General features: G+C 36.3%; 2 protein-coding genes across 7 annotated transcripts in view; one reads left to right on the forward strand and one right to left on the reverse strand.

Annotated features, from left to right (window-relative positions):
* Nucleotides 1-17,881, forward strand: part of pds5a (PDS5 cohesin associated factor A) — a 34,137-nt gene extending 16,256 nt beyond the window's left edge. For 3 of the 4 annotated variants that reach the window (XM_058771102.1, XM_058771112.1, XM_058771120.1), the window contains exons 3-34: nt 107-310; nt 1,495-1,581; nt 1,765-1,862; nt 1,946-2,072; nt 2,166-2,246; nt 2,393-2,533; nt 2,627-2,742; nt 2,847-2,941; nt 3,035-3,180; nt 4,310-4,461; nt 4,591-4,704; nt 4,868-4,949; nt 6,133-6,181; nt 6,271-6,410; nt 6,540-6,655; nt 7,308-7,413; nt 7,659-7,819; nt 7,965-8,088; nt 8,237-8,395; nt 8,479-8,547; nt 8,630-8,766; nt 8,870-8,993; nt 10,010-10,214; nt 10,308-10,422; nt 10,565-10,697; nt 10,781-10,900; nt 10,981-11,049; nt 11,888-12,039; nt 12,168-12,252; nt 13,731-14,068; nt 16,019-16,235; nt 17,463-17,881. In XM_058771102.1, the coding sequence (XP_058627085.1) occupies nt 107-310; nt 1,495-1,581; nt 1,765-1,862; nt 1,946-2,072; nt 2,166-2,246; nt 2,393-2,533; nt 2,627-2,742; nt 2,847-2,941; nt 3,035-3,180; nt 4,310-4,461; nt 4,591-4,704; nt 4,868-4,949; nt 6,133-6,181; nt 6,271-6,410; nt 6,540-6,655; nt 7,308-7,413; nt 7,659-7,819; nt 7,965-8,088; nt 8,237-8,395; nt 8,479-8,547; nt 8,630-8,766; nt 8,870-8,993; nt 10,010-10,214; nt 10,308-10,422; nt 10,565-10,697; nt 10,781-10,900; nt 10,981-11,049; nt 11,888-12,039; nt 12,168-12,252; nt 13,731-14,068; nt 16,019-16,235; nt 17,463-17,504 (4,104 nt within the window). In that variant the 3' untranslated portion in view covers nt 17,505-17,881. The remainder of the gene's footprint in view (nt 1-106; nt 311-1,494; nt 1,582-1,764; nt 1,863-1,945; nt 2,073-2,165; nt 2,247-2,392; nt 2,534-2,626; nt 2,743-2,846; nt 2,942-3,034; nt 3,181-4,309; nt 4,462-4,590; nt 4,705-4,867; nt 4,950-6,132; nt 6,182-6,270; nt 6,411-6,539; nt 6,656-7,307; nt 7,414-7,658; nt 7,820-7,964; nt 8,089-8,236; nt 8,396-8,478; nt 8,548-8,629; nt 8,767-8,869; nt 8,994-10,009; nt 10,215-10,307; nt 10,423-10,564; nt 10,698-10,780; nt 10,901-10,980; nt 11,050-11,887; nt 12,040-12,167; nt 12,253-13,730; nt 14,069-16,018; nt 16,236-17,462) is intronic. The other variant, XM_058771126.1, reaches the window with a different exon arrangement.
* A 431-nt stretch (nt 17,882-18,312) lies between these two features.
* ube2kb (ubiquitin-conjugating enzyme E2Kb (UBC1 homolog, yeast)) lies at nt 18,313-24,914 on the reverse strand. 3 transcript variants are annotated; one of them, XM_058771146.1, is made up of 8 exons: nt 24,512-24,909; nt 23,641-23,734; nt 23,477-23,535; nt 22,167-22,249; nt 21,900-21,999; nt 21,687-21,815; nt 20,500-20,553; nt 18,313-20,159 (listed from the first exon to the last, which is right to left on the reverse strand). In XM_058771146.1, exons 1-7 carry the CDS (start codon nt 24,572-24,574, stop codon nt 20,548-20,550), a joined length of 534 nt encoding a protein of 177 aa, XP_058627129.1. In that variant the 5' UTR covers nt 24,575-24,909; the 3' UTR covers nt 18,313-20,159; nt 20,500-20,547. The 3 variants fall into 3 exon arrangements, with proteins under 3 accessions (XP_058627129.1, XP_058627121.1, XP_058627139.1); XM_058771138.1 differs by lacking the exon at nt 20,500-20,553 and having other exon boundaries at nt 24,512-24,903; XM_058771156.1 differs by lacking the exons at nt 20,500-20,553; nt 21,687-21,815 and having other exon boundaries at nt 24,512-24,914.
* Nucleotides 24,915-25,507: the final 593 nt, after the last annotated feature.

Genomic DNA, 25,507 nt, shown 5'->3' on the forward strand with positions numbered 1-25,507 from the left:
GAGATTTGCCTTTTACAGAATAATTAATTAAATTGTTTGAGATATTTTACTCCGTGTGCAAGAGAAACTGTAAATGGGCATTAAATGACGCCTTTCTGTCTTATAGCTGGTGGTCAAGACATATATGGACATGGATCAAGACTCAGAGGAGGAAAAGCAGCAGTACTTGGCTTTGGCTCTTCACTTAGCCTCAGAGTTTTTCCTGCGAAACCCCAACAAGGATGTACGGTTACTTGTGGCCTGCTGTCTTGCTGACATCTTCAGGATTTATGCTCCAGAGGCCCCATACACCTCACATGACAAGCTCAAGGTATGACATGTACTGCTCAAAAGATAAACTTCATATCTTAAATATGATTTTATTGATAAACTGACCTCTTGCTTACGGCTCACACTAAAAATATATGATTTAAAAACTGATCTCACACTTGCACCTCATGTCAAGATGTCTTTTTTCCCCATCCTGCACACTAGGGATGCACGATATTATCAGGACGATATCAGAATCGACCGATAATAGCTTTAAACGTACATATCGGCATTGGCTGGATATTAAAAATTATGCCGATATGTCTCGCCGATAAGAGGAATATGTGAAAGTTAACTCACATGTGCTCAGGGTGTGCTAGCGATTAGATCACTTCAGCAGTGTGACTCATTTTTGAGGCAAAGTTTTGCCTAAATGATGACTAGATTCACTGTTTTGGATCATTGCATTTAAACTGAGAATGCATGTACAGAATGATGTGTTCAGTGTATGATAGATAGAGTAAACAGTAATGGCACATGCAGCGGCAGCCTCCCCCGGGTCTTAACTGCCGTTCATTCGGTAAGGACTTTTAATTCCGTAGGGGGCGCTGTTGGCCTACTTCTAATTAAATGAAAGTAAAATACACAAATAACGTTTAGACTGTTTCTGATTAAATAAAGCAGTAATTGATGTCATTAAATCAAAACATACTAATGATTTTAAGGTCAGAAGCTATAGCTTACATGAATAAAAAATAAAAATCTCAAACGTGACGCTTGTAAATTAAATAAATTTATATATACTGATTTATTCATTAATGTGTAATATGTTATATTTTTTTCAACAAATGATGAGCTCTAAAAGATCTTCAGAATTTTTATAACTCTTTTGCTTTAGATCATCTACAAATGTTAAATCTTAAAATAAAATGTTAAGGTTACTGCATCTTTTAAAAAAAAATAAAAAATGCAGCGATTGAGACTAAAAACTAACCATAATCTAAAATAATTTGCTTATAATTTCCACACAGGAGAGACTTGGTGTTGTTTCCAACCAAAAAGGAAATATATCGATATCGGCTATCGGCCAAAATGAGTTGAAAAATATCGGATATCAGCAAAAATCCAATACCGTGCATCCCTACTGTACACTATCCCATCACCCATTATGAACCAACACAGAATTGAGATTAGCTCTACAGTTTAAAAATTTTTTAATTAATTTTCTTTTTATCCTCCATCTAGGAAATTTTTCTCTTTATTACACGGCAGTTGAAGGGATTAGAGGATACCAAGAGCCCTCAGTTCAACAGATATTTTTACTTACTGGAGGTGAGCTTTTCTTTGCTGTTTTCACACATAACTGGTTGTTTCCATATGCATGTTTTAAATGTACTTTCAGGCTTGTGGGATTATAAGCCACATAGCAGCAATATTTACCAGTTTGTTTTTCATTTAAGATTCAGAATGTAGTTTAATTGTCATTGCTAATATGTTGAACTTTAATTTGCACAGAACCTGGCATGGGTGAAGTCCTACAACATCTGTTTTGAATTGGAGGACTGTAATGAGATCTTCATCCAGCTCTTCAAAACCCTCTTTTCTGTCATCAAGTGAGTTTAATTTTAAGTGAGTTTAATCATCTCTTCTGTAACACAACTGTACTCTTTTTGATCAGGACTTTTCCCTCTTCCAGTAACAGCCATAATCAGAAGGTGCAGATGCACATGTTGGACCTAATGAGTTCCATCATCATGGAAGGAGATGGAGTGACGCAGGAACTTCTGGACACAATCCTCATCAACCTCATCCCTGCTCACAAAGTAGGCAAACATCTTATTACTTCCCAGTCTCATTTCCCAGTCCAGTCTCAGATGGCTAACTAGTGTGTGGTTGTACCTCTTTCTGTGCTTTAGAACTTGAATAAGCAGGCATATGACCTGGCCAAGACTCTTCTGAAGAGAACAGTTCAGACCATCGAAACCTGCATTGCCTCAGTGAGTCATAAAAACATCCGTTTGAATTTTTGGCCTTTCAGAATTTAGTACATTTCAATGATGACGGAATTCAGTTCCTTGTAAAAAGACAAAATGTTATGACAGATGTTGTATTGACTTAAACCCTTTCTTCTCTTTCTCTGTAGTTCTTTAATCAGGTGTTGGTGATGGGAAAGTCCTCCGTGAGTGATCTGTCTGAGCATGTATTTGACCTCATTCAGGAGCTCTTTGCAATCGACCCTCTGCTCCTTGTCTCTGTGATGCCACAACTTGAGTTCAAATTGAAGGTGACTTAATGCACATACACTTACTTCCACATCAGCTTGCATACAAACCCTTTTATTGCAAGACTAATCTTTTTTTTTTTGTTGTCTGTTTAGAGTAATGATGGAGAGGAGAGGTTGGCTGTGGTGAAACTGTTGGCTAAACTCTTTGGAGCAAAAGACTCTGAACTGGCCACTCAGAATCGCCCACTCTGGCAGTGCTTTCTGGGAAGGTGAGAGCTTCCTACCATTGAAAAACTGTCCTGAGAGACAGATTTGGAATATTTATCATTTGAGGGTTTATTGAATTCTGATTTTCTTTTTTTTCCTCCCAAAGATTCAATGACATCCATGTTCCTGTGAGACTGGAGTGTGTGAAGTTTGCTAGCCACTGCCTGATGAACCACCCAGACCTTGCCAAGGATCTTACTGGTGTGTTCAGGATTAATGTGTGATGTCTACTGATTTTTTCTCCATTTTAAGCATTGCTTGACTTGTAAACGTCTTGTGTAACTGTCACTTCAGATTTTCTGAAGGTGAGATCACATGACCCAGAGGAGGCAATCAGGCATGATGTTATTGTGACCATCATCAATGCAGGGAAGAAAGATCTGAACCTGGTGAATGATCAGCTGTTGGGGTTTGTCAGAGAGAGGATGTTGGACAAGAGGGTGAGAAAGATGCGAAGGTTACCCTAAAGTCATCTGAGCTCAATGGCATGATTTTTTTTTTTTCAGTGATGTACAATATGCAATATGAAAAAGTACTGTATTGCCTTTAAAGTAAGAATGAATCATTCTAGAATGATTTGGGTGATTTTTATTAGTGGTGGATCTGCATGGAGCATAAATAATTTATTTTTCAGTTTATTTTTGTGTGTGCACCATTCTTCATGGCTGAACACTTGGCTCTTAACAAGAACCACCTCAAACCTCTTTCATTAATATTAAAGTGACCAGAAAAAAAATCTTATAGTCTACATTCCCACTATTTTTGACACATTCAATACCGCCATAAAAACTGTTTCGTTATTATTAAAAATATATATATTAAGCAAAAGTGACACTTTAATTGTAAAATGTTATGTTTAATAAGTGCATTTATAGTATAACTGTAAAAGTACAGTGCTACTATTTGCATCTTAATTTCTTTTCAAATGTTAAACCATGAAACTCTTAATTTGCTGTTTTGCCAGCAAATATGTGCTGCAGGTTTCAGAATGAGACATGGCACTGTTCATTTACACTCAGCTCATTATACATTATTTGAGCCTCTCAGAGCGGCTTGATGCAGAAACACTCATTTGGCACAAATCCAAATGTTTCTATATTTGCAATGTAGCCTAGCATTTGGTTGCAAAACTATTTGTTTTGCAAGCTTTGTACTTCTCTCGTGTCCCAATATCCACTTATTTTCATACATAACAGCATACAAGTACTTGTTTGAAATAACACCGTGGCGGTACAGTGGTCACACTGACCTGCTGAGCAGTGTTACATTGTCTTTGTCTTATATGCTGTGTATGTGCATATTTTATGTGTGCTTTGGCCATGTGTTGCATGTTTACATTAAATGCATTATACAGTCACTTTGGAATTTGTCACGTTAAAAAAACATGACCTATATTCTGGAAATTCCGATAAATTCCATTGTGATTTGAGAAACTCATATTGCAATGTCAATTTTATTTTGATATATCTTGGAGCCGTGATTCAAATCTACTTAGAATGCAATTGAAAAGGGAGCTGAGAAACACTTCTGGTGTATTACATTAAATTTAATTATTATGTTTTGTTTCAGTGGCGTGTCCGTAAAGAAGCAATGATGGGGTTGGCTCAGCTTTTTAAGAAGTACTGTCTGCACCATGAGGCCGGGAAGGAGTCCGCATTGAAAATCAGCTGGATCAAAGACAAGCTCTTACACATCTACTACCAGAACAGCATAGATGACAAGTAGGAGCCACACACCTACGTGTACACACAAATGATTGCATGTGCTTCATTGACTAATTTATTGACATTAAACAATGAAGCATGCCTAATATCGAAGCGTCAGGTTCTTAACGTGTGCTTGTGTAATAGGTTGCTGGTGGAGAAGATCTTTGCACAGTACATGGTTCCTCACAGTCTGGAGACTGAGGAGAAGATGAAGTGTCTGTACTACCTTTATGCCTGCCTGGACACTAACGCAGTCAAGTGAGTCTTAATCGACTGTTTTAAAATCTTATCAGATTTCCAAGAGAGAGTCTCTGGTTCTCATCTGAACGTTTTGGACAGTATCACTGTACATCTATTAACAGCACTTATCTGACTGATGTGTTTAATTATATCAAGCAGAGAATATCTCATTGTTTTTCAGAGCACTGAATGAAATGTGGAAGTGTCAGAATATGCTGAGAGGGCTTGTTCGAGAACTGCTGGACTTACACAAATTGCCTACAGTAAGTTACACAAACACTAATACTCTAATAATAGTATGGTATAATAATACACTTGCATATTTGGCTCTTTTATTGGAACATAAAAACACCATAAAAAGGCTGTGATAACTCACATTCACCTTGATGCTCTCCTTATTTGTTAAAGCCATAGTTAACCCAAAAATTTTAAATATTTACTCCGTTATCTTGTTTTGAACCTGTATGCTGTCATTATTTTTCAGAGGAACACAAAAAGTCTGTGTAATGACAGCTCATGGTGACCAGGTCTACAATATACAAATATAAATTGTGTGCAGTATTCCAAATCTCGTGAAGTCATACTGTAGAACTTTGTAAGGACCAGGCTTATAGATGTATATGTATATTCTCGATTATTAATTTTCTGCAGTATTACTGCACTCGTACCATCTGCACTCTCACTTTTTCCTCTACATCAAGTTGACGCAGTACAATATGTATTTCAATTAAAACGCAGCTAACTCAGTCTTTGTATGTGCTGTGAGTTAAACAGACTGTTGGGGATACAGTGCGTGCCAGTTACATGTTATCACATAAGCATAATTTCCAACATATTTGTGGATTAATAGTTACAGCATTTAATGTAGATTTGTAATGAAAAGCATTTGCAAACAAGTAAAGAAATTAAGTCGTATTTTAATTTGATGTAGTAAAATACTTACGAAATATCATTTTTGGTTTTGTTGTTTTGCAGTTATTACAATAATAATATATTTCTGTCTCAGAAATATTATTATTGTTATCTTAAATACTTGCATAGAATCTTAGATACTGTTAGAATTTAATGCTCTTAATGTTGTGCTAACTTTTCTCAGTGGTGTCAAATGGTATTGAATACCAATATTTTTTTTAAGGTATTGTATCAAACTTAGAAATTCCAGTATTGTGACAACAGACAGAAATTTGTTCTTACTGATAATCTTCATCTCTGTTGAAGCTTGCATTTATTTCTTGAAGTGTTTTTGCATGTAGGTGTGAGCCATTTCCTTCGCATATTGTATTTTTTTTATTATTAAAAATGTTCTAAAGGAAAAGAATTGAGAATGTGTTGTCCTAATCAAAGTGCTTTATTGTCTTAACTGTTTGACATTTATTTTACATGCCAAAGCATTAGTACAAATGACCGATACAGTGACAAAAAATATAACTTTTTCTCCTCCTGCAGTCTGAAGCAAACACCACAGCCATGTTTGGAAAACTTATGACCATTGCTAGTAAGCACACACTATATATATGCCTGTAAATGGATAGTTAGTAAAACCAACAGGTTTTACAATGTGTAATTCATCTCTCTCATTCTCAGAGAATCTCCCAGATCCAGGTAAAGCTCAGGACTTTATGAAGAAGTTTAATCAGGTTCTGGGTGAAGATGAGAAACTCCGTCTTCAGCTTGAGCAACTCATCAGCCCCACCTGCTCATGTAAACAGGCTGAACAGTGTGTAGTAAGTTTAAAAATCACTATCTATAATGTATATAATGCATATTAACTAAGACCTGTTCCAATCAACAGCATGTAGTAGTATTAAACGGATATAAGTCATCTAAGAGTGGTATTTTTTTTTTTTTTCCAGAGGGAAATCACACGGAAGCTGACATTCCCCAAGCAGCCCACAAACCCATTCCTGGAGATGGTGAAATTTCTGCTGGAGAGAATCGCACCAGTGCACATCGACTCTGAGGCCATCAGGTAGGTGATAAGGTCAAATGGCAGATGAGAATTATTATTATTATTTTTTTGTTTTGTTTTTTTAATTAATGGACATGCATCCATTAATAAAAATGCAATTTTTATTTGAAATACCTTATTGAAACACTGGTGTGTTTTTTTTTTTTTTTTTTTATAATAATATTTTTGTTGTGAGGGATGAGTCCATTATTTTCCACAAATGCTGTCTATCAAGAGTCGTTATTATAACAAATACTGTAAACATACTGTACATGGACTACAATGCCCAAATAAATTCCAATTTTCGCACCTGCAAAATAACAATCAGCCCTAAAAATCAAGTCAGAATAGCAAATCGGAAATGATGTGCAGGATGAAGCAGTCAGAGAGAATGCATGCACTTTGTTTGAACAGCAATATCGGATATGGACTCCTATCAGATTCAGTGCACCTGCAGATGTAAAGCAAGAACATGAATGAGAAGGGAAGAGAAACTGACTGAGTGGGAGAGAGATAAGCGCAATATGGGCCATGTGTTTCTTTCCTCTCAATGGTTGTGTAACAGTCTGAATAGCTTGTTATGGGTGAGACATCTAGTGAGAGTGAAGTGTAACTGCAGGTATTGTGTAGACATTTTGGATCACCAATAATGTGTATGTGTATGTGTGTGCAGCGCCCTGGTTAAGCTGTTAAATAAGTCAATTGAGGGCACTGCTGATGATGAAGATGAGGGAGTAACCCCTGATACTGCCATTCGTGCTGGACTTGAGCTACTCAAGGTACTGTTTGTATCTGCAAATGCACTAGTTTAAATATGGAAAACAGGATTTCTAGCTCTTTTGAAATTAGAGTTTGAAGTACAATGTAGATATTCAATCACGTAATATAAAAATATTTAAATTAAAATAAATTGCTGAAAAAAATATGGGCTATTGCTCTCCTCAGTACTAAGTATCTTTGACTCATTCACAGTTATGTTGTTTATTTTAATGCAAGTTTGCTGTTCTGACTGTCCCTACCTTAGGTTTTGTCATTTACCCACCCCACTGCGTTCCACTCAGCTGAGACGTATGAGTCTTTGCTGCAGTGTCTGAAAATGGAGGACGATAAAGTGGCAGAAGCAGCAATACAGATCTTCAGAAACACAGGACAAAAGATTGAGACAGAACTGCCACAGATTCGCTCGTATGAACAACTCCCACAAGCATACACACAACTGTTTAGAACCAGTACTAAAACTCATTATGTACTCACTAAGTCTCGTTAGCTTTATTAAAATCAAATACAAAAGTTTGATGTAGTAAAATCTTGCTCTGTTATCTTTGTGCAGGACTCTAATTCCCATACTACATCAGAAAGCAAAACGAGGCACCCCTCACCAGGCCAAACAGGCAGTCAACTGCATCCATGCCATCTTTCACAACAAAGAGGTCCAGTTAGCTCAAATATTTGAGGTAAATCTAAGCTCATAAAAGCATTTTTCTTAAAATGCTCACTTTTTGACTGTCAAATTATGTGAATATTACAATAATGACAAGAACTGAATTTTTTTGCTGCATGAGAATTTTTCATACAAGCTTTTCTGTCTATCTCTTGTTCCAGCCATTGTCTCGCAGTCTGAATGCAGATGTGCCTGAACAGCTCATCACTCCGCTTGTTTCTCTTGGACACATTTCTATGCTGGCCCCGGATCAGTTTGCGTCACCCATGAAGTCAATCGTAGCCAATTTTATCGTGAAGGACCTTCTGATGAATGACAGAGTGAGCATATTGATGTGGTGTTCTGCTTTGAGCATGTATGAGTGGTTTTATTGCATGTTAAATGAGCCCTCTCTACCTCTCAGTCTGTGGGAAACAAAAATGGGCGGCTGTGGACAGCTGACGATGAGGTTTCTCCTGAAGTGCTGGCTAAGGTAAAATTTCTTTAAGTAATCAGGTTGAAAACAACATCTCTTGGTGATTTGTGTGTGTATTAACATGCATGAGTGTTGCCAGGTGCAAGCCATTAAGCTGTTGGTCCGCTGGTTGCTGGGAATGAAGAATAATCAGTCCAAATCAGCTAACTCTACTCTCAGACTCCTCTCAGCCATGCTGGTCAGTGAGGGAGACCTTACCGAGCAGAAGAAGATCAGGTACTAACTGGGGGTCAAGATCCCCATAGTGATTTTGTATACAATTACGAATGCTGCCCTAATATGGCTAATAGGCCCCTAACACGCGTGTTTGTGGACACAGCAAGTCTGACATGTCTCGGCTGAGGCTTGCAGCGGGGAGCGCCATCATGAAACTGGCACAAGAGCCCTGTTACCATGACATCATCACTCCAGAACAGTTCCAGCTCTGTGGACTCGTCATTAATGTGAGTTCAGCACAAGACTACTTGGACACGTATGAAACACAAAATTTAATTACTATTTTTTAGATAATGGCTGACTTTAAAATTCTGTACTGTTTTGTCTAAATAAAACTAAAACCTGTAAACTAAAACCAATCATTTTAAATGATACAAGTGAATTTAGGAATAACAAGATTATGAGTATAGTATAAAAAAGGAAAATTTGCTAAGTATTACATTTAAGTGTTTATAAAGCAGCACTATGTAACTTTTGGCTCTCTAGCGGTTAATAAACAGAACTGCACACATCCCACGGAAGAACATTCTAACCAGTTTATGTCTATGGCGATTCACGACGGTATACTCCGCAGCAGTGACGACCCGACCAGGCTACAATAGTCCAAATATAAGCACTTATCCCGAATCACTACGGTACACTTACAAGAAGTCAAAAACGCGGTTTGGAAGATGAATTCATGATGTACTTGCTCATTATATACATTTTGCAAATTTTGAACACAGAAAAAGTTGCATAGTGCTGCTTTAAAGATCTTTCCTGTCATCTAATGCTCGCTTAATCAAAATGTAGAAACTAAGGTAAAATAAATGTTAAGATAAAAATAAGGGAAATAAGCATTACAATTAATTATCCAATATCGACCGAAGCTGAAAAATATATGTTAACTGAATGGTACTAATATATTGTGCATCTCTAAGGATTTTCCTTGTAGATGATAGTGCTAGTAATACCAAGATCTTGAGTTGCCATGGTCAATGAAATGTAAATATAAAATGCACCCCTTAAATACAGTGACACTTGCAGTTGGCAAATATATAAATCCAAATGTAGTTTGTTCTACCAAGTCATTCATTTCTATATAAAAATCTTAGAATTTTAGGAGCAAAAAATAGCTTATTAACACTGTTTTGTAACAAGAAACATCAAATGACACAGTGGACATATAAGAACATGCTACAAAAACGTATATTAGCCACAACTTCACACATTTTCATGTTTTTCCTTTTCCCTCTCTTTATAGGATGAGTGTTATCAAGTGCGCCAGATCTTTGCTCAGAAGTTGCATGTTGCTCTGGTGAAGCTGTTGTTGCCACTGGAGTACATGGCTGTGTTTGCATTGTGCGCTAAAGACCCAGTGAAAGAGCGCCGTGCTCATGCCCGACAGTGCCTGCTCAAGAACATCAGTGTCCGCAGAGAGTACATCAAACAGAATCCCATGGCCCATGGTAGATACAGTTTATGGTTTTTGGTATCTCACATGCCATACTGAGGAATTGCTTGAATGGCCAAGACCTAAATATCCTATGTTTGATTTTCAGAAAAGCTGCTCTCTCTCCTGCCAGAATATGTAGTGCCATACATGATCCATCTTCTAGCTCATGATCCAGACCTTACCAAACCACAAGATTTGGAGCAGCTCAGAGACGTCAAAGAGTACGAGTTTTAAACATGTTCACACACTTTTGCACTGCACTTCTCTTTTTATTTCTGCTCATAGTGAGTTGACACAGACACTAATGTTCTCATAGGATGTATGTTTTAGATTGAATTCAGATGGGTTTTTGGTTTTTTTCAGGTGCTTGTGGTTCATGCTGGAGGTGCTGATGACAAAGAATGAGAATAACAGTCACTCGTTCCTGAGGAAGATGGTAGAGAACATCAAACAAACAAAAGATGCTCAGGCCCCAGATGACCCAAAGGCAAATGAGGTTTGTCGCCATTAACCTGCCCTGCATAATGTTTGTATTTCTGAATCCCAGTGGTTTTTACACTTGTTCTCATGTATTTACAGAAACTTTACATTGTGTGTGATGTGGCGTTATTTGTGATCGCAAACAAGAGCACTTCATGTCATCTGGACTCCCCAAAAGATCCTGTGCTGCCTAGCAAGTTCTTTACCCCACCTGATAAGGTAACAACCACTCTAACTGCAGTGACACTTTACATGTGACCTTACTATGAAACTCATTCTGTCTGTCTCCCTATCTACAGGATTTTATCAATGATAAGGAATATTTGTCACCAGAAGCCAAAATAGTTCTGCAGACGGGAAAAATCCAGGTAGGTTTTGTCACATTTGCAACTGTATGAGAGTAATACCCTGATGAATTTCTAGAAGTGATGAGTACAGTAAGTTGTAGGTTATGTAAGAAAGATTTTATCAATTTAGGTGCTCTATATTTTATGCAATTAAAAGGTTGTACAGTTTGTAATGGAAAGCCAGTTCCAAATAAATATAACAAATGTATTATTTAAAAATATATAAAAATAAAACACATAAATAGACACTATTGTTCAAAAGTTTTGGGTCAGTAAGAACGGTATTTATTTGAAATCCTTTATAACAATATAAAAGCCCTTACTGTCACTTTTGATCAATTTAATGCAAATAGAACTATTCAAAAATAGAATGTCATGGTTTCCGCAAAAACTGTTTTCAACATTGATCATTAAAAATGTTTCTCAAGGATCAAATTGGCATATTAAAATGATTTCTAAAGGATCATGTGACACTGAAAATTCGGCTGTGCCAGAAATAAATTACATTATTTTAAATTGCAATATTTCACAGTATTACTGTTCTTGATTAATATTTTTGATTAAATACAGCCATAGTAAGCATAAGAGTGAGATCTTACCTACCCCAAACTTATGAACAGTTAAACAAAAATAAGTAATTAATGAAAAAAAAAAAAGTACATTAAAAGATTAGAACATTATAATCTCCAAGTAAGTATATTTTAGGCTTAGTAGACAAAAAAAAGTTTTGCACACAGGGATCGATGACGTATCAACATTCTTTTTGTTGAAAAGATGCAATTAACCAGTAACTAACAAATGAATGCTTTGACTGCGTTACATTACTGATGCATTACTTTTTCATATATTTCCACCAAAGCAACCACCAAAGCAGACAGGCGTGCTGGGGGCAGTGAACAAACCTTTAACGGTAACAGCTCGCCGACCGTACATTAAAACCCCCACCTCTGACACAGTAAGCAACGCAAGCACCAACTCTCAACCCAGCTCACCTGCAACAAATAAGAGCAGGTTTGTGCTTATCAGAATTTATTTACTTTTTATTCACTGTGATGTGGCATTTATCCAGTGTTGATTAAACTATACTGCAAGAGGTTCTTTATCAAGAATTTACAATTTGATTATTCTCTATCATAAAGGGATGTGAGTTCTGAGGCCTCAGAAACAGGAGCGAGGGAGAATGAAGAGAACCCTGTAATCACAAAAGCAGGAGTTGTAAAGAAGGTAAGATATATCTCATGTAAACACTAAAAACCAGGGCTCTGAACCGGTTCAAAGAAAGAAAACAAAAGCCGGAAATGAACTACATTTTGACAGGAGCTTAACCAAAAACGGAAACTAAATAAAATGTAGTAGTTCTGTACTGAAACGCTTATTTAAAATGGCCATTAACCCATTAATAAAATTGTATTGTTCTGTTTAGTATTTTAATTTTGCAATCAACCAATCACAAATTAGAACAAACAAAATAGTACAGCCAATGCAAATGTGATGTTGATTCATCCGAGTGAAATGCCTGTGCTCAGCAATGGCAATGCCTGTGTAATTTACCAGGATAGTGTAGAAGATGGATTCACACAAGGTCACATCACGCACCTGCAGTGCTTCTGTGAGCGTAGAAAACAGAATACAACTATATACATAAAAAAGGAATATCTAGGCCTATATGCTAAATAGATTTGACTTAAATCATTAACAGATCAACTAAATGAAAGAAAAAAATTGTTGAGTTTCGGTCAATTTTGACGCGCTCCATAGTTCATGGAAAGAAAACAGAGACTGCAGAAATTCAGCTTGTTTTCGTCATTTTGCAAAAGCTTTACAGTTTCAAATGATGTCTCGTCTCGTTTCTATCTGTATGACCATAAATTATGGAGTAACAGTTTCCTCTCTTAGAAGGGAAAACAATGCCAGTGATCACGCTGGCACCTCACGTGCGCACATTTTTTTTGCTAACTTGACATGCCAGCCTGTTCATTATCTAAATAAAATTTAATTAAAGAAACATAAAAAGATACACTGCTCAATTTAAATAGTTCTGTGCCATTCCGTGTGTTGGTTTGTGTTTTTAATATGTATTAACTCAATATTACAGGTTTTTAAACAATAGTACCTTTTAAATGTCGTGTTAGCTAACTGCTTCGTCTGATTGTATTGTGTTAGTTTAGCAAAGTCTTCTGCTTAAGTCTGTTACAGATATAAATATTTATACATGTGTATAACTAGGGTTGCAGACATACAGGCAACTTACTTGTTTGCATTTTTGCTTGACATTCATATAACTGTTAACTTTAGAGGATTTGTTGTGGAGAGAAGGCAACTAAAATTAATTGTTTTAATAAAATAAAACATTATAATATAAAAGATGATGCTGTATTGGATATGACTAGATGCAAGATACCAGACTAGGACTTCCTACGTGTTTTTTTTTTCCTCTTTCTCTTTTTTTTTTTCTTTTTTTTTGTGAAGCAAGGGCTGTACTGTAGTAGTAGTGGCAAATAAAACATTAACCGGTATTTTTTTTTCTACTCAAACCGGTTTCAGAATGGTAATAATACAGAAGGAACGCTTAAACAGAAACGTTAAAATACTGATTGTGCTTGGAGTGAACCGATTTGTTTTTATTTTAAGCCCTGCTAAAAATGCTACATGTTCACACTTCTATCATCCCTTATGTTTTTTTTTTTTTTACTTTCTTTTAGGAGGAGACCGCTCAGCCCAGCGGGAAGAAGCGTGCTGCTCCTGCGAGTGACGGCACAGAGAACAGCGTGTCTTCAAACCCCTCAGCAGGGTCACAGCCCCCTGCCAATAAACCACGACGCGGTCGACCCCCTAAAAATGCTGCAGGCGTTGCCACACCAGATAAAGAGGCTGGAGCTACGACAGGAGGAGGGGCCGGACGGGGCCGGAAGAGAGCAGCACCTGCCCAGGATCCTGCCACCGCAGCCTCAGCTGATTCAATCAGTGGCAAGCCACCAAAACAGCAGAAAGAAGCAGAACCGAAAAGAGCAGCGCCACAGAGACAGATTGACCTGCAAAGGTAACTGAGTGCAACTGAATGACTTTTTTTGTATTGTATGCATAGTATTATATAAGTCAGTTGTGGTTTTATTGGAAATAAATCTGTCTCTAGACTATCCAAATTACCAGTATGCCTGCATATGACATTTCTACGAATGCCTTCACACCAATTCTGAAATATTTTTTCTGTGATTTGTTTTCCAGTATGCTGAAAAAACTTAAAACCTGTAATATTTAATTGTTGGGTGATGTTTTTGGTACCAAGAGTGCAAAAAATAACAGCTTTGGTGGCAGAGGTAGAGGAGTGATGTGCTATAAAATGGAAAGTGTGGCCTTGGTTTCTTTTCTCCAGCCATGCTAAGAAAAATGATTGTTTAGAAGTAGTATATAATCAGTGTTGGGTAAGTTACTTTCAAAAAGTAATTAATTACTATTACTAATTACATCATCAATATTGTTTAAATTACTTTACTAATTACTGAAAAGTAACTTAGTTACTCAATAAGTAACTTAATTATTCAAATCGCTAATTAGGCTACATCTTAAAATCCTTATAAACCTTAATAGAAATCAAACTCTTTATTCTTTCAATTTGAGTTAAACAGAATAGTTTAGCCTTCTAGCTTTAAAACAACTGTAATACTTAAACATTTTTTTATAAAAAATTTAACCTTTTTTGGTTAACAAATAGAAATACTCCTGAATAACAAAATATCTGAATAACAAAAAAGCTTAAGAAAAGTTAAACAATACATTTCAGTTTGGCAAGCTGTTCAGGAAAAGCCCAACTAGTAAAATCTGTACAGGTTTATGTAAAAATAACACGTTGACTAATGTAGGTAAGGTAAGAATAAATTACATAAATGATCTTCTCTGCTGAATAAAGCCGTGTCAGATCGCGTTAGATGAGGGTGTTTGCGCGCAGGTGACTGCATATAATGAGCTCGGATACGGCAAAGACTGTACCTCTCTTTAGTTTCATAAGGATTACATAATCAGGAATATTCGTTTTCGATTTGAATTCGTTCAATTTAAAAGTAGATACTTCAAGCTGTCAGATACGGGAAAGACTGTACCTCGCTTTAGTTTCACACGGATTACATAATCAGATAATATTCGTTTTAGTAACGTGTTACACCCAACACTGTATATAATTATAGTTATTAGCATAATTATTATTTTTTGTATATAACAAAATTATGTTTTTAATTATAATATATAATTTTAACTGTGCTTTGTCATACACAACCATTTAAAAGTCTGGGCTCGCTAAAAGTTTTTTGAAAGAACTTAATACTTTCATTCAGCAAGACTTTTACATTTGTTACAAAAAAAGAACAAAAAAATGAATGCTGTTCTTTTGAACTGAAAGAATTTATAATTTTACACACTATTTCTTTTTAATATTATTTTAAACATAAGAAGTCTTTCTTAAATAGAAATATTTCTGAATGAATGAAAATAGAAAACAGCCATTTTAAATTTCAATATTTTACGTTTTTATAGTTTTATTATATTTTGAGTATAAATAAATGCAGCCTTACAGTATTCCTTTAAAAACAACAGTCCAACCAACCCCAAAATTTAAAATGGTGTACTCCTGTATCATGCTTTTCTTTTTTTTCCCCCATTTTGCCATTCAAGGAGATGTTTATGGGGTTTTCACCAAGTTAACTACTTTATTTTTGTTAATGTATGTGAATTGGAATGGACGGAGAAGAACTTTGTTTGTGGCCCTATAAATTATAAACCCACTCCTATTTGTCAAGAAAGTTTTTCATTGAGCATATCAACGGCCAGAGTGCATTTCACTTATTCTTGCATGCAAATCTTTTTCAGAGAATGACACATTTGCATTTAATTTGCATCGATGGGAATCGTTATTTAATGGAACATTGTAACTTTGTCATTTTCAGCTGTTATTGAAGTCTTTTATGTGAATTTGAGGCAGGTGTTTCTTTTGTCTAAGATCAGTGAGGGTAGCGCAGCGAGATCAGCAAGCATCTCAGAAGACATATGGAAGTGAAGGGGAGACAGAGAGAGAATTTGAGTCCAGCCCAGAGTATGTACTCTCACTCACACAGCTACAGGAGCAGCAGGAAGAAGCCATTCGCAAGCAGTTCAGGGGTGCAGCAGGCCCCAAACAGAAAGAATCCACCTATGCAGCAGAGCAGGGCGGGCTGTCAGTGAGTCATTTAGCAGTGAGGTCACGCTGTAACCTTGAGCTCCTAAGCAGTTTAATTTTGTTGTAGCTAGTAGCTAAGAGGAATAGTTCACCTAAAAATGAATTTAGGTGTAATTTACTTACCCTTTTATTGATCCAAACTCTATGCTTTTGTTTTTTGTTATATTAGGAGAGAATTTTAAATATGTATAGGCTTGTTTTCCATAAAACAGTAACGCCCATAAAAGTAGTATGACTTTTGTATTTCTTTTAGTGCTGTCAATCGAAATTAAAAAATCAATCGCACATTATTTTCTGAAATTAATCGCAATTAATCCTACCTAACATTTAAAGTTTTTAAATATATTTTTATGCATGCAATCTTCAAATTAACGTAGAAACAAAGATTTATTTTTTAATATTTGTTTAGTGGCATCTTTTTTATGACTGAAGGTAAGCATCACTGATACAAATTCTACAACTTTATTTTGTTATTTGAACAGACATCACAGCAGCTGGTTATTAGATTTTTTGGCTGCTATTACTTTAAGAGCAGCTGAACATGATGCGGATCTGACACGCATCGTATTTTCGACAACATAACGACGCTGCATGCTCACGGTTTCTTTCATGCTTTAATATGGAATGATACAGGCTACAGTGCGTGCAATTGCAGAGCACGTGCTACGAGTGCAGTAGAACGGCTGACAGGACAGGACAGGAAGATTCATTCTTACTGACATATGACCTGACAGCAGTTCCCTGTTTTCTACTGAAGCTGCCTCATCACCTTGTACCGTTTCCGCCCTTATTTGACTAGCACCTGGCGCTGAGGCGAAGTTGGAGTACGCTTCTGAAAAGTCTCCTATTTGATGTAGATGTAAAGACATTCTGTGTCTAAATAAATGCAAATCTTGTCAAGAAATAAGAGACAGAAGCAGCAGTTGTGAGTGGGATGACCAACCCTAGCTCTGCCCCTGCGTTAATTGCGTATTTTAACGCCGTTAAACTGGAAAAATTAATCAGCTGGGTTAATGCTCTAATTTTGACAGCACTAAATTTCTTTATATATTTTCAAGTCTTATGTTGTATGTGAGCTTATTGTCAGGAACAGACTAAAACATGTTACCAACTGGGAACCGTTAACGGAACGGTTTTCCATTTTAATATTTTAAATGTAATTTTCACCGTAATGCCATTCTCTGCTGCAATGTAGATTGATTGATTTTATAAATTTTTCTGGTTTCAGGTAAAGCGTCGATGTGTGAAGACAAGGACGGTCAGGCAGTAAAGGATTGAGTGACCCTACGAAGAGACGCATCCACTTAAGACATCAAATGCTCTTCGCAAACCTGAACTGTCATTACCCCACACCTCAGACGAATGAGGAATGAATTCTTTAGATTCAGATGTTCAAACTTGTATGTAGAAACACAGACCTGTTTCTCTTCATTTGTTTTATTTTCGGTTTTGTTTTGTGTTGAAATTGTTCACTTTGCTCTCTGCTTCTCTGTCCAGAGCCATTTTTAAAAACAAACATTTGAAAGAAAGAAAAAAAAAAGTTTTAATCTGCTCTAAGGTTGCTTATTAAATACCTGGAAAGATTTTTTTACTGTTTTATCTCCCTCTCCTCTTTTAATCCTCTATTAAATCCAAATACTGTCCTCAGATTTCTTTGATTGCAAGGATTTATTGAGGCTCATGTCTTGTATTCATTTAGTTGAACTCTATAAATTTAAAGTGCAAAGACTACAAGACTGTATGATTAATAATGCTGCTATTTATTCTGTTGGGTGTATGAGAATGAATTCCTCATACTGTTGCAAGGGACACCTTGTCGTTGCTACGTTGAAGTTTGTGTTAAAATCGATACTAAATATTTAGAAACATGTTCAAAATTCAGTGTTCAAATTGCTTCACATTTAAATAGAAAAAGCTGTTCAGTTTCATTTTTCCCCACGTTCATAGCTATTTTTAACATTTAAATTCTTAAGATATATGCATTTCAAACACTTCAGTTCACTTAAATTTGACACCTACTGATGTAGATGTCCTAACAAGCGCAGAGCAGAGATTCACAGATAACACAAGTTAATTATTTTTTTTTTCACTTTTTTTTTTAATTCAAAAGAATGACAGTTTCACAATAAATAACCATGCTTGTACGGCTCGAGTAGGTTTTTTTTTTTCTGTCTTGTTTTGTAAAGGAGCTTAAAGTGACTAAAGCCAGAGCCCATGACCTGCATTTCTCCTTTTGACGGAAGTTTTTGTCCTTTAATTCACTTCTTCGTGCAATATTGAACAAGGTGATCACTACAGGAAGACAGTCTTTTTGTTTTTTGTTTCATTTTTGATTTTCATACAAAATATAAATCCAGCCATCGATGGTGCATTCTAGAGATGAACAGTACTTTATCCCCTCCCCACCAAAAAAAACTTGGCTGTATGTACATGAGAAAGGAGGTGTGTGAAAGCAACTAGCTGTGAAATGGGGGCATTTTGAAAACAGATGTTATATGGGAATGCTAGCAAATCGAAGCACATAGCAAAGGGAGAAAAGAAACTTAACAATTCACCCCTGTAAGAAAAGAACAGAACACTAGGTAAAAACAGGTTCACAAAGCATTGTGTGGCAGTACTTGCTCTTGGCCCGTTTGCTTTGAAGCATCTTTGTTGACTAGAAAACTCTAGCTGTTTGATTCATGCTTGCAACATCAGTTAAGTGCAAAATATGAAATTATATCCAGCTTGTGGTGGAAATCGGAATACAATTTTGGTATGCTAAGAAACGCACCCCACCTCACTCTCAGAAACCCTTTTAAACCTCCACATCAACATACTTTGATGCCAAACTGAGTGTTCTACAAAAAAAGCCAATCATTTTAAGAGAACAGAAACTCGTCTTCACTTTCTCATCTCTACATGTACAAAATGTTTACACTTAAATGCAAGTTGTTTCATACAATACATTCTTCAAAAAAAAAAAAAAAAAACGAGGCAACTCATGGTATATCTGTCCGTTATCAAGTTGCAAACCCCACAGCTGCCTTGAAAACAAAAAGGGTTTGTGACCACCAATCCTGCATCGTCCCCCTTTTCAAAGAGAGGGAAAATGAAAAAGGGCAATCTTCCTTTCATTTAAAAAAAATATATATATATAACACTTCACCCAGTAAGTCTGAAACTGTGTCTGCACTCACATAACACCATGTCATCTGGCCATATCAACTACTATACAGACAAATAAGTGCAAAGAAAACCAAAAGAAACATTAAAAGAATCAAATGAGCAAATAAAATCACACATTTGTTCATTGTAAGAGATCGTCAAATAGAAGGGGTATTAATAATCTCAAGATTTTAGTTTTTATATGCTAAATATCCCATTCAAATAAGCATATCCCAAAACATGTTTTTATGGTGTACAGATTGAAAAAAAAAAAATATTACTGCTATTTTGCCTTTTAAATGTACACAACCTTAAATATACCAATTTACATGTACTAACATCGTCTTACAGATGCAAGTGGGTGTTTCTTTTCGCATGAAATGACAGTGATAGAGGCTTTGTCTTTTCTGGGTTTCTTTAAAAGGGAAGTGACAGCCTAAATTTAAGAGGGAAAATGATTGTAGCAAGGCAAAAACAGTAAAAATGTTGGGAAGAAAAAAAGACAAAGACAAGGGATGTGAACATTTGCTAAGAGAGAGAGAAGACGACTCCGAGGTCTCGCTGTCTCAACTGCTGTCTCTTACCCAAACATTCATTCTGAACACAAACCGAGACGGGTGATGCATGTGTGCATGTGGAGCGAATGGGTCATGATGCAGGAGGGGTTTGAGGAAAACATGGCCTGATGAAGAGAACTGGATGATCAGTTGCTTAGTAGCAGCTCTGTCGCTGTCTCCACATCCCATGATTTTGAGGACAAGGCTACTATTACTGCATTCTGTTTGAGAGAGACAAAGACAGAATGTAACATTTGTAAGCAACAGTAAATCTGCTGAATTACCTCTTAGATGAGGCTAACAGTTCACTAATTTGACTAAATATCACACTGAAAACGTTAAATGACAGCCATCCTGACACAACAGAACATTTCTGCTCATTCAATATAGCATAAAGTGCTACTCCACAAATTTTCATTATCCTTTCAACAGTGCCTACTAAACAGTATTCTGCATATTTTTATACTCCCATTCAAAGGTTTAGGATTGGTTATTGTATTGTTTATACTTTAAATAGGTTTAGTAGTTTACTCCTTTGATGTCATGTGGTGATAACTTAACTGTTGGTACTTTTTGGCAAGTAGCACTGTGGCTGGCAGACATATGTGATTACCCCTGAACAAAAACATGTTGGTTTGTAAACAAAAAGACAATTACTAAAGTAACATTTGATTTAGATTTTCAAGTTATTTGCAAATGAACAAAAGAAAACCTGGCAATTGAATGCACACTCACTTTCAATCAACAAACTGATGGTCCACGTCCTATAGTTTTTTCTTTTTCAAAAATCGCTTTAAAATGTCTGAAGTTTTTGTTTTTGAGTTGTTCATAGAGAGGACTTAGGCATAAAAAATGCATAGATATTACTGTTTCCAAACCCTGTTCCAAAACCCAATTATTTGTGATTGGGAATGTTTATGAACAAGAGGATTGTGCAGAACCTGGAGAGTCTGAAACGGGCTCGAATTAGAATGGTAAAATTGATGCCATAGTTAATATTTACACCGGAGCAGATAGAAACTCGCGGTTATGGTAAGGGTGTGACATTTCTGGAACAATCTCTAAGCAGTTCGCCAATCACAACACACTGGACCAGCTAACCAATCAGAGCACCTTTAAGAAGGAGGGTTTTATCAAAAAAGGAAGTACGGAGAGCAGACTTGGAAGAGAGTTGCTTCAATAATGTAAAATATTATATATATATCATCATTTTGACTGTAGTAATCGAACGCGACACGCAGCTTAAATGCTGAATGGATGACAGACAGCTGCAGTGGAGAGAAGAGTTTACATCAACTTGAATTTAACCACTTAAATATTAATCTGTACCTCACATTGAACTATGGAACAGCTTCAGAACACTTGAAATATAGTGCACGAAAACTTTATGGTGCTTTATAATGTTTTTGTGCCTTTCATGGGGATTTTCAATAACACAATAGTATACGCACAATATCGGATTTGGATTGGTCTTGTCTCACCAATATCCGATCCGGCAGAAAATGCCAGTACTGGATCGATGCATCCCTAATTATACTGGTAATTATCAAAAATAATATTTGTTTGTTTGTTTCTTTTTTCAAATCAAGCATAAAAACCTATTCTAGTACACCTCAAAAACCGAATCAAGAGGGACCCTTTACAAAAAGAAAAATAGTGCCAATAGTGCCACACGTCCCTAAGGTTGCAAACCCCTGCTGCATCTGAATTTTTAACCACACTAGCAGCTGTCCACTTTCAGTACTTACTTTGTCAAAGCCCATTGCACAAAGTTTGTCTATTTTGCGTGTGTACTCGGGACTGGACACGGGAGCACCAGCGTAAACGTGAGACCAGAGACGAGCGGTTTGTTTGAACATTTCTGGATTCTGCTTATACTGCAAAAAACAACAACAGTAATGTAGTTGAAAGGTTTGCAATGCTTTGTTATTGTACGTTCTCATTCAGACACACATGTGTACCTGATTGGCTACCACAGCGTCTTGAGGATCATCTGGCTCTGCTGCAGCTAACAGAGCCTGTAGTGAGAGCAGAACTGTTCGCAGAGTCATAGCAGCAGCCCTGTGCACAGGAAGTGAAGACAGAATACAGAGGAGATGAAGAAAGAGTATAGAACAGGGAACAGGAACGAGAAAGTACAACAGTAATTGGGGAAATAAATAAAACCGTATCAAACACATTATATGCTTGATGACAGTTAACTATGATCATCAATTATAAGCACTCACCACTGGTCTTTTAAAATGTCCAAACATATTGCCCCAGTAACTGAACTTATATTGGGATGCCAGATCTTAGTAATAAACCGCACCTGAAAAGCATGTAGGAAAAAAACATAACTTCATAGTCCTATGATCTTTCAAATCAAGTCAACATTAAATCATAATTGATCATACTTGCAAAAAAAAAAAAAAACTCTTGCATAAAACAAAACAAATAAGCTTGAATTATTACCCTGATATGACATTTCCCCCCCTTTAGTCTTTAATCTTTTCATTAGTAAATAAAAATTAAATTCATCTGAAATTTTTCTGTGCAGTTTTATTTTCTACACACGGTCTTCATGTCTTCAAGTAAAATTTAAAAACTTCAGTAATTTATGATTGTTTAATTTTTTATTACAAGTTTCTGTTGTTATCTCTATGTTTACACTCAAATTTAGCACATGCAGGTATTTTCAGGTAATGTTAGACACATAAAATAGATCTTCACTGCTTTGTTAATCAAGTCAAGTGTTGGTCCAGTTCAGGATGGAATACACTACACAACTGAGCAGACTTTAAAACACTAGTCATCATAAACTTGCCAACTTTTGTAAAGGGTAATGGAAAGAATCTGTCCCTCATACACTAAAGAACTGCGAATCACACACTAATAGACGTTCAAGTTGTTACAAACAAAAATTCAAATTCACGTTACAAATGAAGTAGACATGACAAACAGAAACAATGTGTTTTTATAATATTTCAAAATATCAAATATGTTTGATATCTCGCAAATAGATGGAATCATAGTCTGAAGTCTGTGTCCATCATACACTACTACACAATCGTCTGTGAAATCTGTCAACTCCGACTGGCCAAAATCTGCAGACTGGTTCTGATTTTCACCTTAAAATCTGGGCAAAAGTTGTGTAGTTTATCACAGCCTTTAATCAGGTCAGTAAAATCACTTAATTGTAACCAAATGAGATCCTGCTCCTGTTCATATATCCACTGGGACAGAATTCAAGTTGTACTTTATTTAATAAAAATGTGTTTAATCCAGCAGGGGAATTGAACAATTCTCCTCCCTTTAGCAAGTGGGTGAGTTCTTTGTTTTTGATATTTATTATTACGTGAACATGGTTGTGTGTCTTTGATCACCTGGCTCCATTAAGAAATGCAAGACCCACTATTAAAAACCTAATCAATTCCTGATAGATAATATCAAGTCTGCTATTGAAAATCCTGATTAACGTACAAACACATCAGATTAATTTTACCTTAAATATTAACTGCAATCACTAATATTACAAAAAAATCAAATAAAGGATTACCTTGGGTGGGTTAAAAGGATATGTCTCGGGTATCTTGATTTCTAGCTGGTATCTGCCCCCTATGGTGAAAAAAAGCTTGTAAATTATAATCTTAACCACAACATTCATGCATCTCCAAACATCATTTCAGCAATAGAGAAGACTGATGAAAATAGCCTCGCTACCTTCATACGGTGTGTCTGGTGGTCCTGCTATTTCTCCCTTTAACTCTGTGAAGTTTTCATCCACCAGATCTACTTTTATTTGATTTTTACTTGTCTGTTATAAAGTAGAACAAAAATAGAAAAAGGATTATTAACCCAGTTAACCTTTGTGCGTTTAATATAAGTGGGATCAGGACAAAATGGCAGAAACAAGCCTTTAGTCAAACAAGGTTGTTTCTTTACTTCAGCTGCCCAGAACAAAGAAGTGACCAATTAAGTCGTGGGACTGTTTCAAAACAATGAGCAGCCTAGGCAGACAGCATGAAAGGTGCCTGTGGTTCCCAAAAATGCTGTCTAGGTAGGCACCTCAATGGATTTTGAAACAACCATGGTGCTGCACTACTGAAAACTAACGTTACCTAAACAGTCCAGCAGTCCTGCTAACTGACACAAACACAGCAAACATGTATGGACACGACCAGTAGAAAAAGTATTTTAAATAAAGAAGAATACGTTAATAGGCGACAAACACGAGTGCTAATATTATAACACACTAAAGAAGGGTTAGTGAAGCAGCTAGCAGGCTAACTATGTCAAATAGCAAGTTAGCTTCATGGTTAAAGAACGCCGTGTGCAGTCAAGAATCTAGTGGTACTTTGACATGTCCTTAAATGGTTTTCACAATTCGGTCAAGGCTTTCACCTTAAAATATCAAAGGAAACACATTTGTCAGATGTAAGACTTCCGTAACTAAAGGCCATCATATGACAGTTCATGCTAACATTAGCTTAGCAGGCTAAGCTAGCTCACTGGCTTCTGGATGCTTTTCCCAAAAGTCCTTTTGTTTGCTCTTAACGGGGAGGAAAATAGAGTAAAGTAACGTTTTGCAAACCTCTTCGCTTTTCAGCACTTCTTTGAACTCTCGCTTGATCCTCTGCACAGCGATATTTGCCATGGCTGATTGATTCCTCTCTCTATCACTCTCTCTCTCTCTTTCTCTCTTCCGCTGTTTTTGAGCCTCCAGTCCGCAAAGACTGATAGTGCTTCACTTTCACACCCCTCTCTCTCTCTCTCGCTCTCTCTCTCCTAAAACAGTTCACTGAACTCCAGTACAAACACTGGCGAGCACAATGAGAGTCTGGAAAACTCAAACACTACACTAGAACACTGCGTTTGTCCTCTTTGTTGAAGCAGGTGGTGATATTACGCAGCAGAAAAGCAGAGCTCTTGACAGATCCAGAATGCATCCAGATCTAGTATCAGTCACATATGGCGTGGTGCTGTCACATGATATCGTGCTTCTGCCGCTTGGATACATATGTTTCACTCCCACGTCCAAATCTGTCCAAGTGTCCATCCTCACCCCTGCACTGTTTTTGATAAGATGTTAGGCCTATAATATTTGTAATTAACAAGTCAATAGTAAATAGGCACAAATATAAATTAAACTTTTTGAACGTAACCCGCGATGTACAATTATCTGTTTAATTACACTACCATTAAAAACGTTGGGTTTATTTATTTATTTACTTGAAATGACTATTTTTATTCTGCAAGAATTCATTAAATTGAAAAGTGACCGCAAACAAAATATATGAGGAGGGTGGGGGGGTTCACGGTTTCAACAACAATATTGTCTTCAGCACTGATAAGTAAGTAATAGTAGTAAGCACTGTTTATTGAGCACCCAAATAGCAAATTAGAATTTCTGAAGCATATTATTAGATTTCAGAAGACTCACGTGACACTGAAGACTGGAGTAATGGCTGCTGAACATTTCGTTTTGTCATCACAGAAATCAATTAGCCTACATTTTAAAATCTATTAAAATAGATACAAATTGTATTTTTATTTCATGGTATTTTTATTTTTGTTGTGTTTTAGATCA

The sequence above is a fragment of the Onychostoma macrolepis genome, chromosome 01 (genome assembly GCF_012432095.1).
Source record: "Onychostoma macrolepis isolate SWU-2019 chromosome 01, ASM1243209v1, whole genome shotgun sequence".
NCBI lineage: Eukaryota > Metazoa > Chordata > Actinopteri > Cypriniformes > Cyprinidae > Onychostoma > Onychostoma macrolepis.

Excerpts from the sequence above, each read along its gene's own strand:
- ube2kb (XM_058771138.1), bottom strand. The coding sequence starts at position 24,574 with ATGGCAAATATCGCTGTGCAGAGGATCAAGCGAGAGTTCAAAGAAGTG. Across the intron at positions 22,000-22,166 it reads GACATTTTAAAAGACCAGTG|GGCTGCTGCTATGACTCTGC; the intron begins GTGAGTGCTTAT and ends TCCTGTGCACAG. Across the intron at positions 20,160-21,686 it reads GTGCAATGGGCTTTGACAAA|AATGCAGTAATAGTAGCCTT; the intron begins GTAAGTACTGAA and ends TCTCTCAAACAG.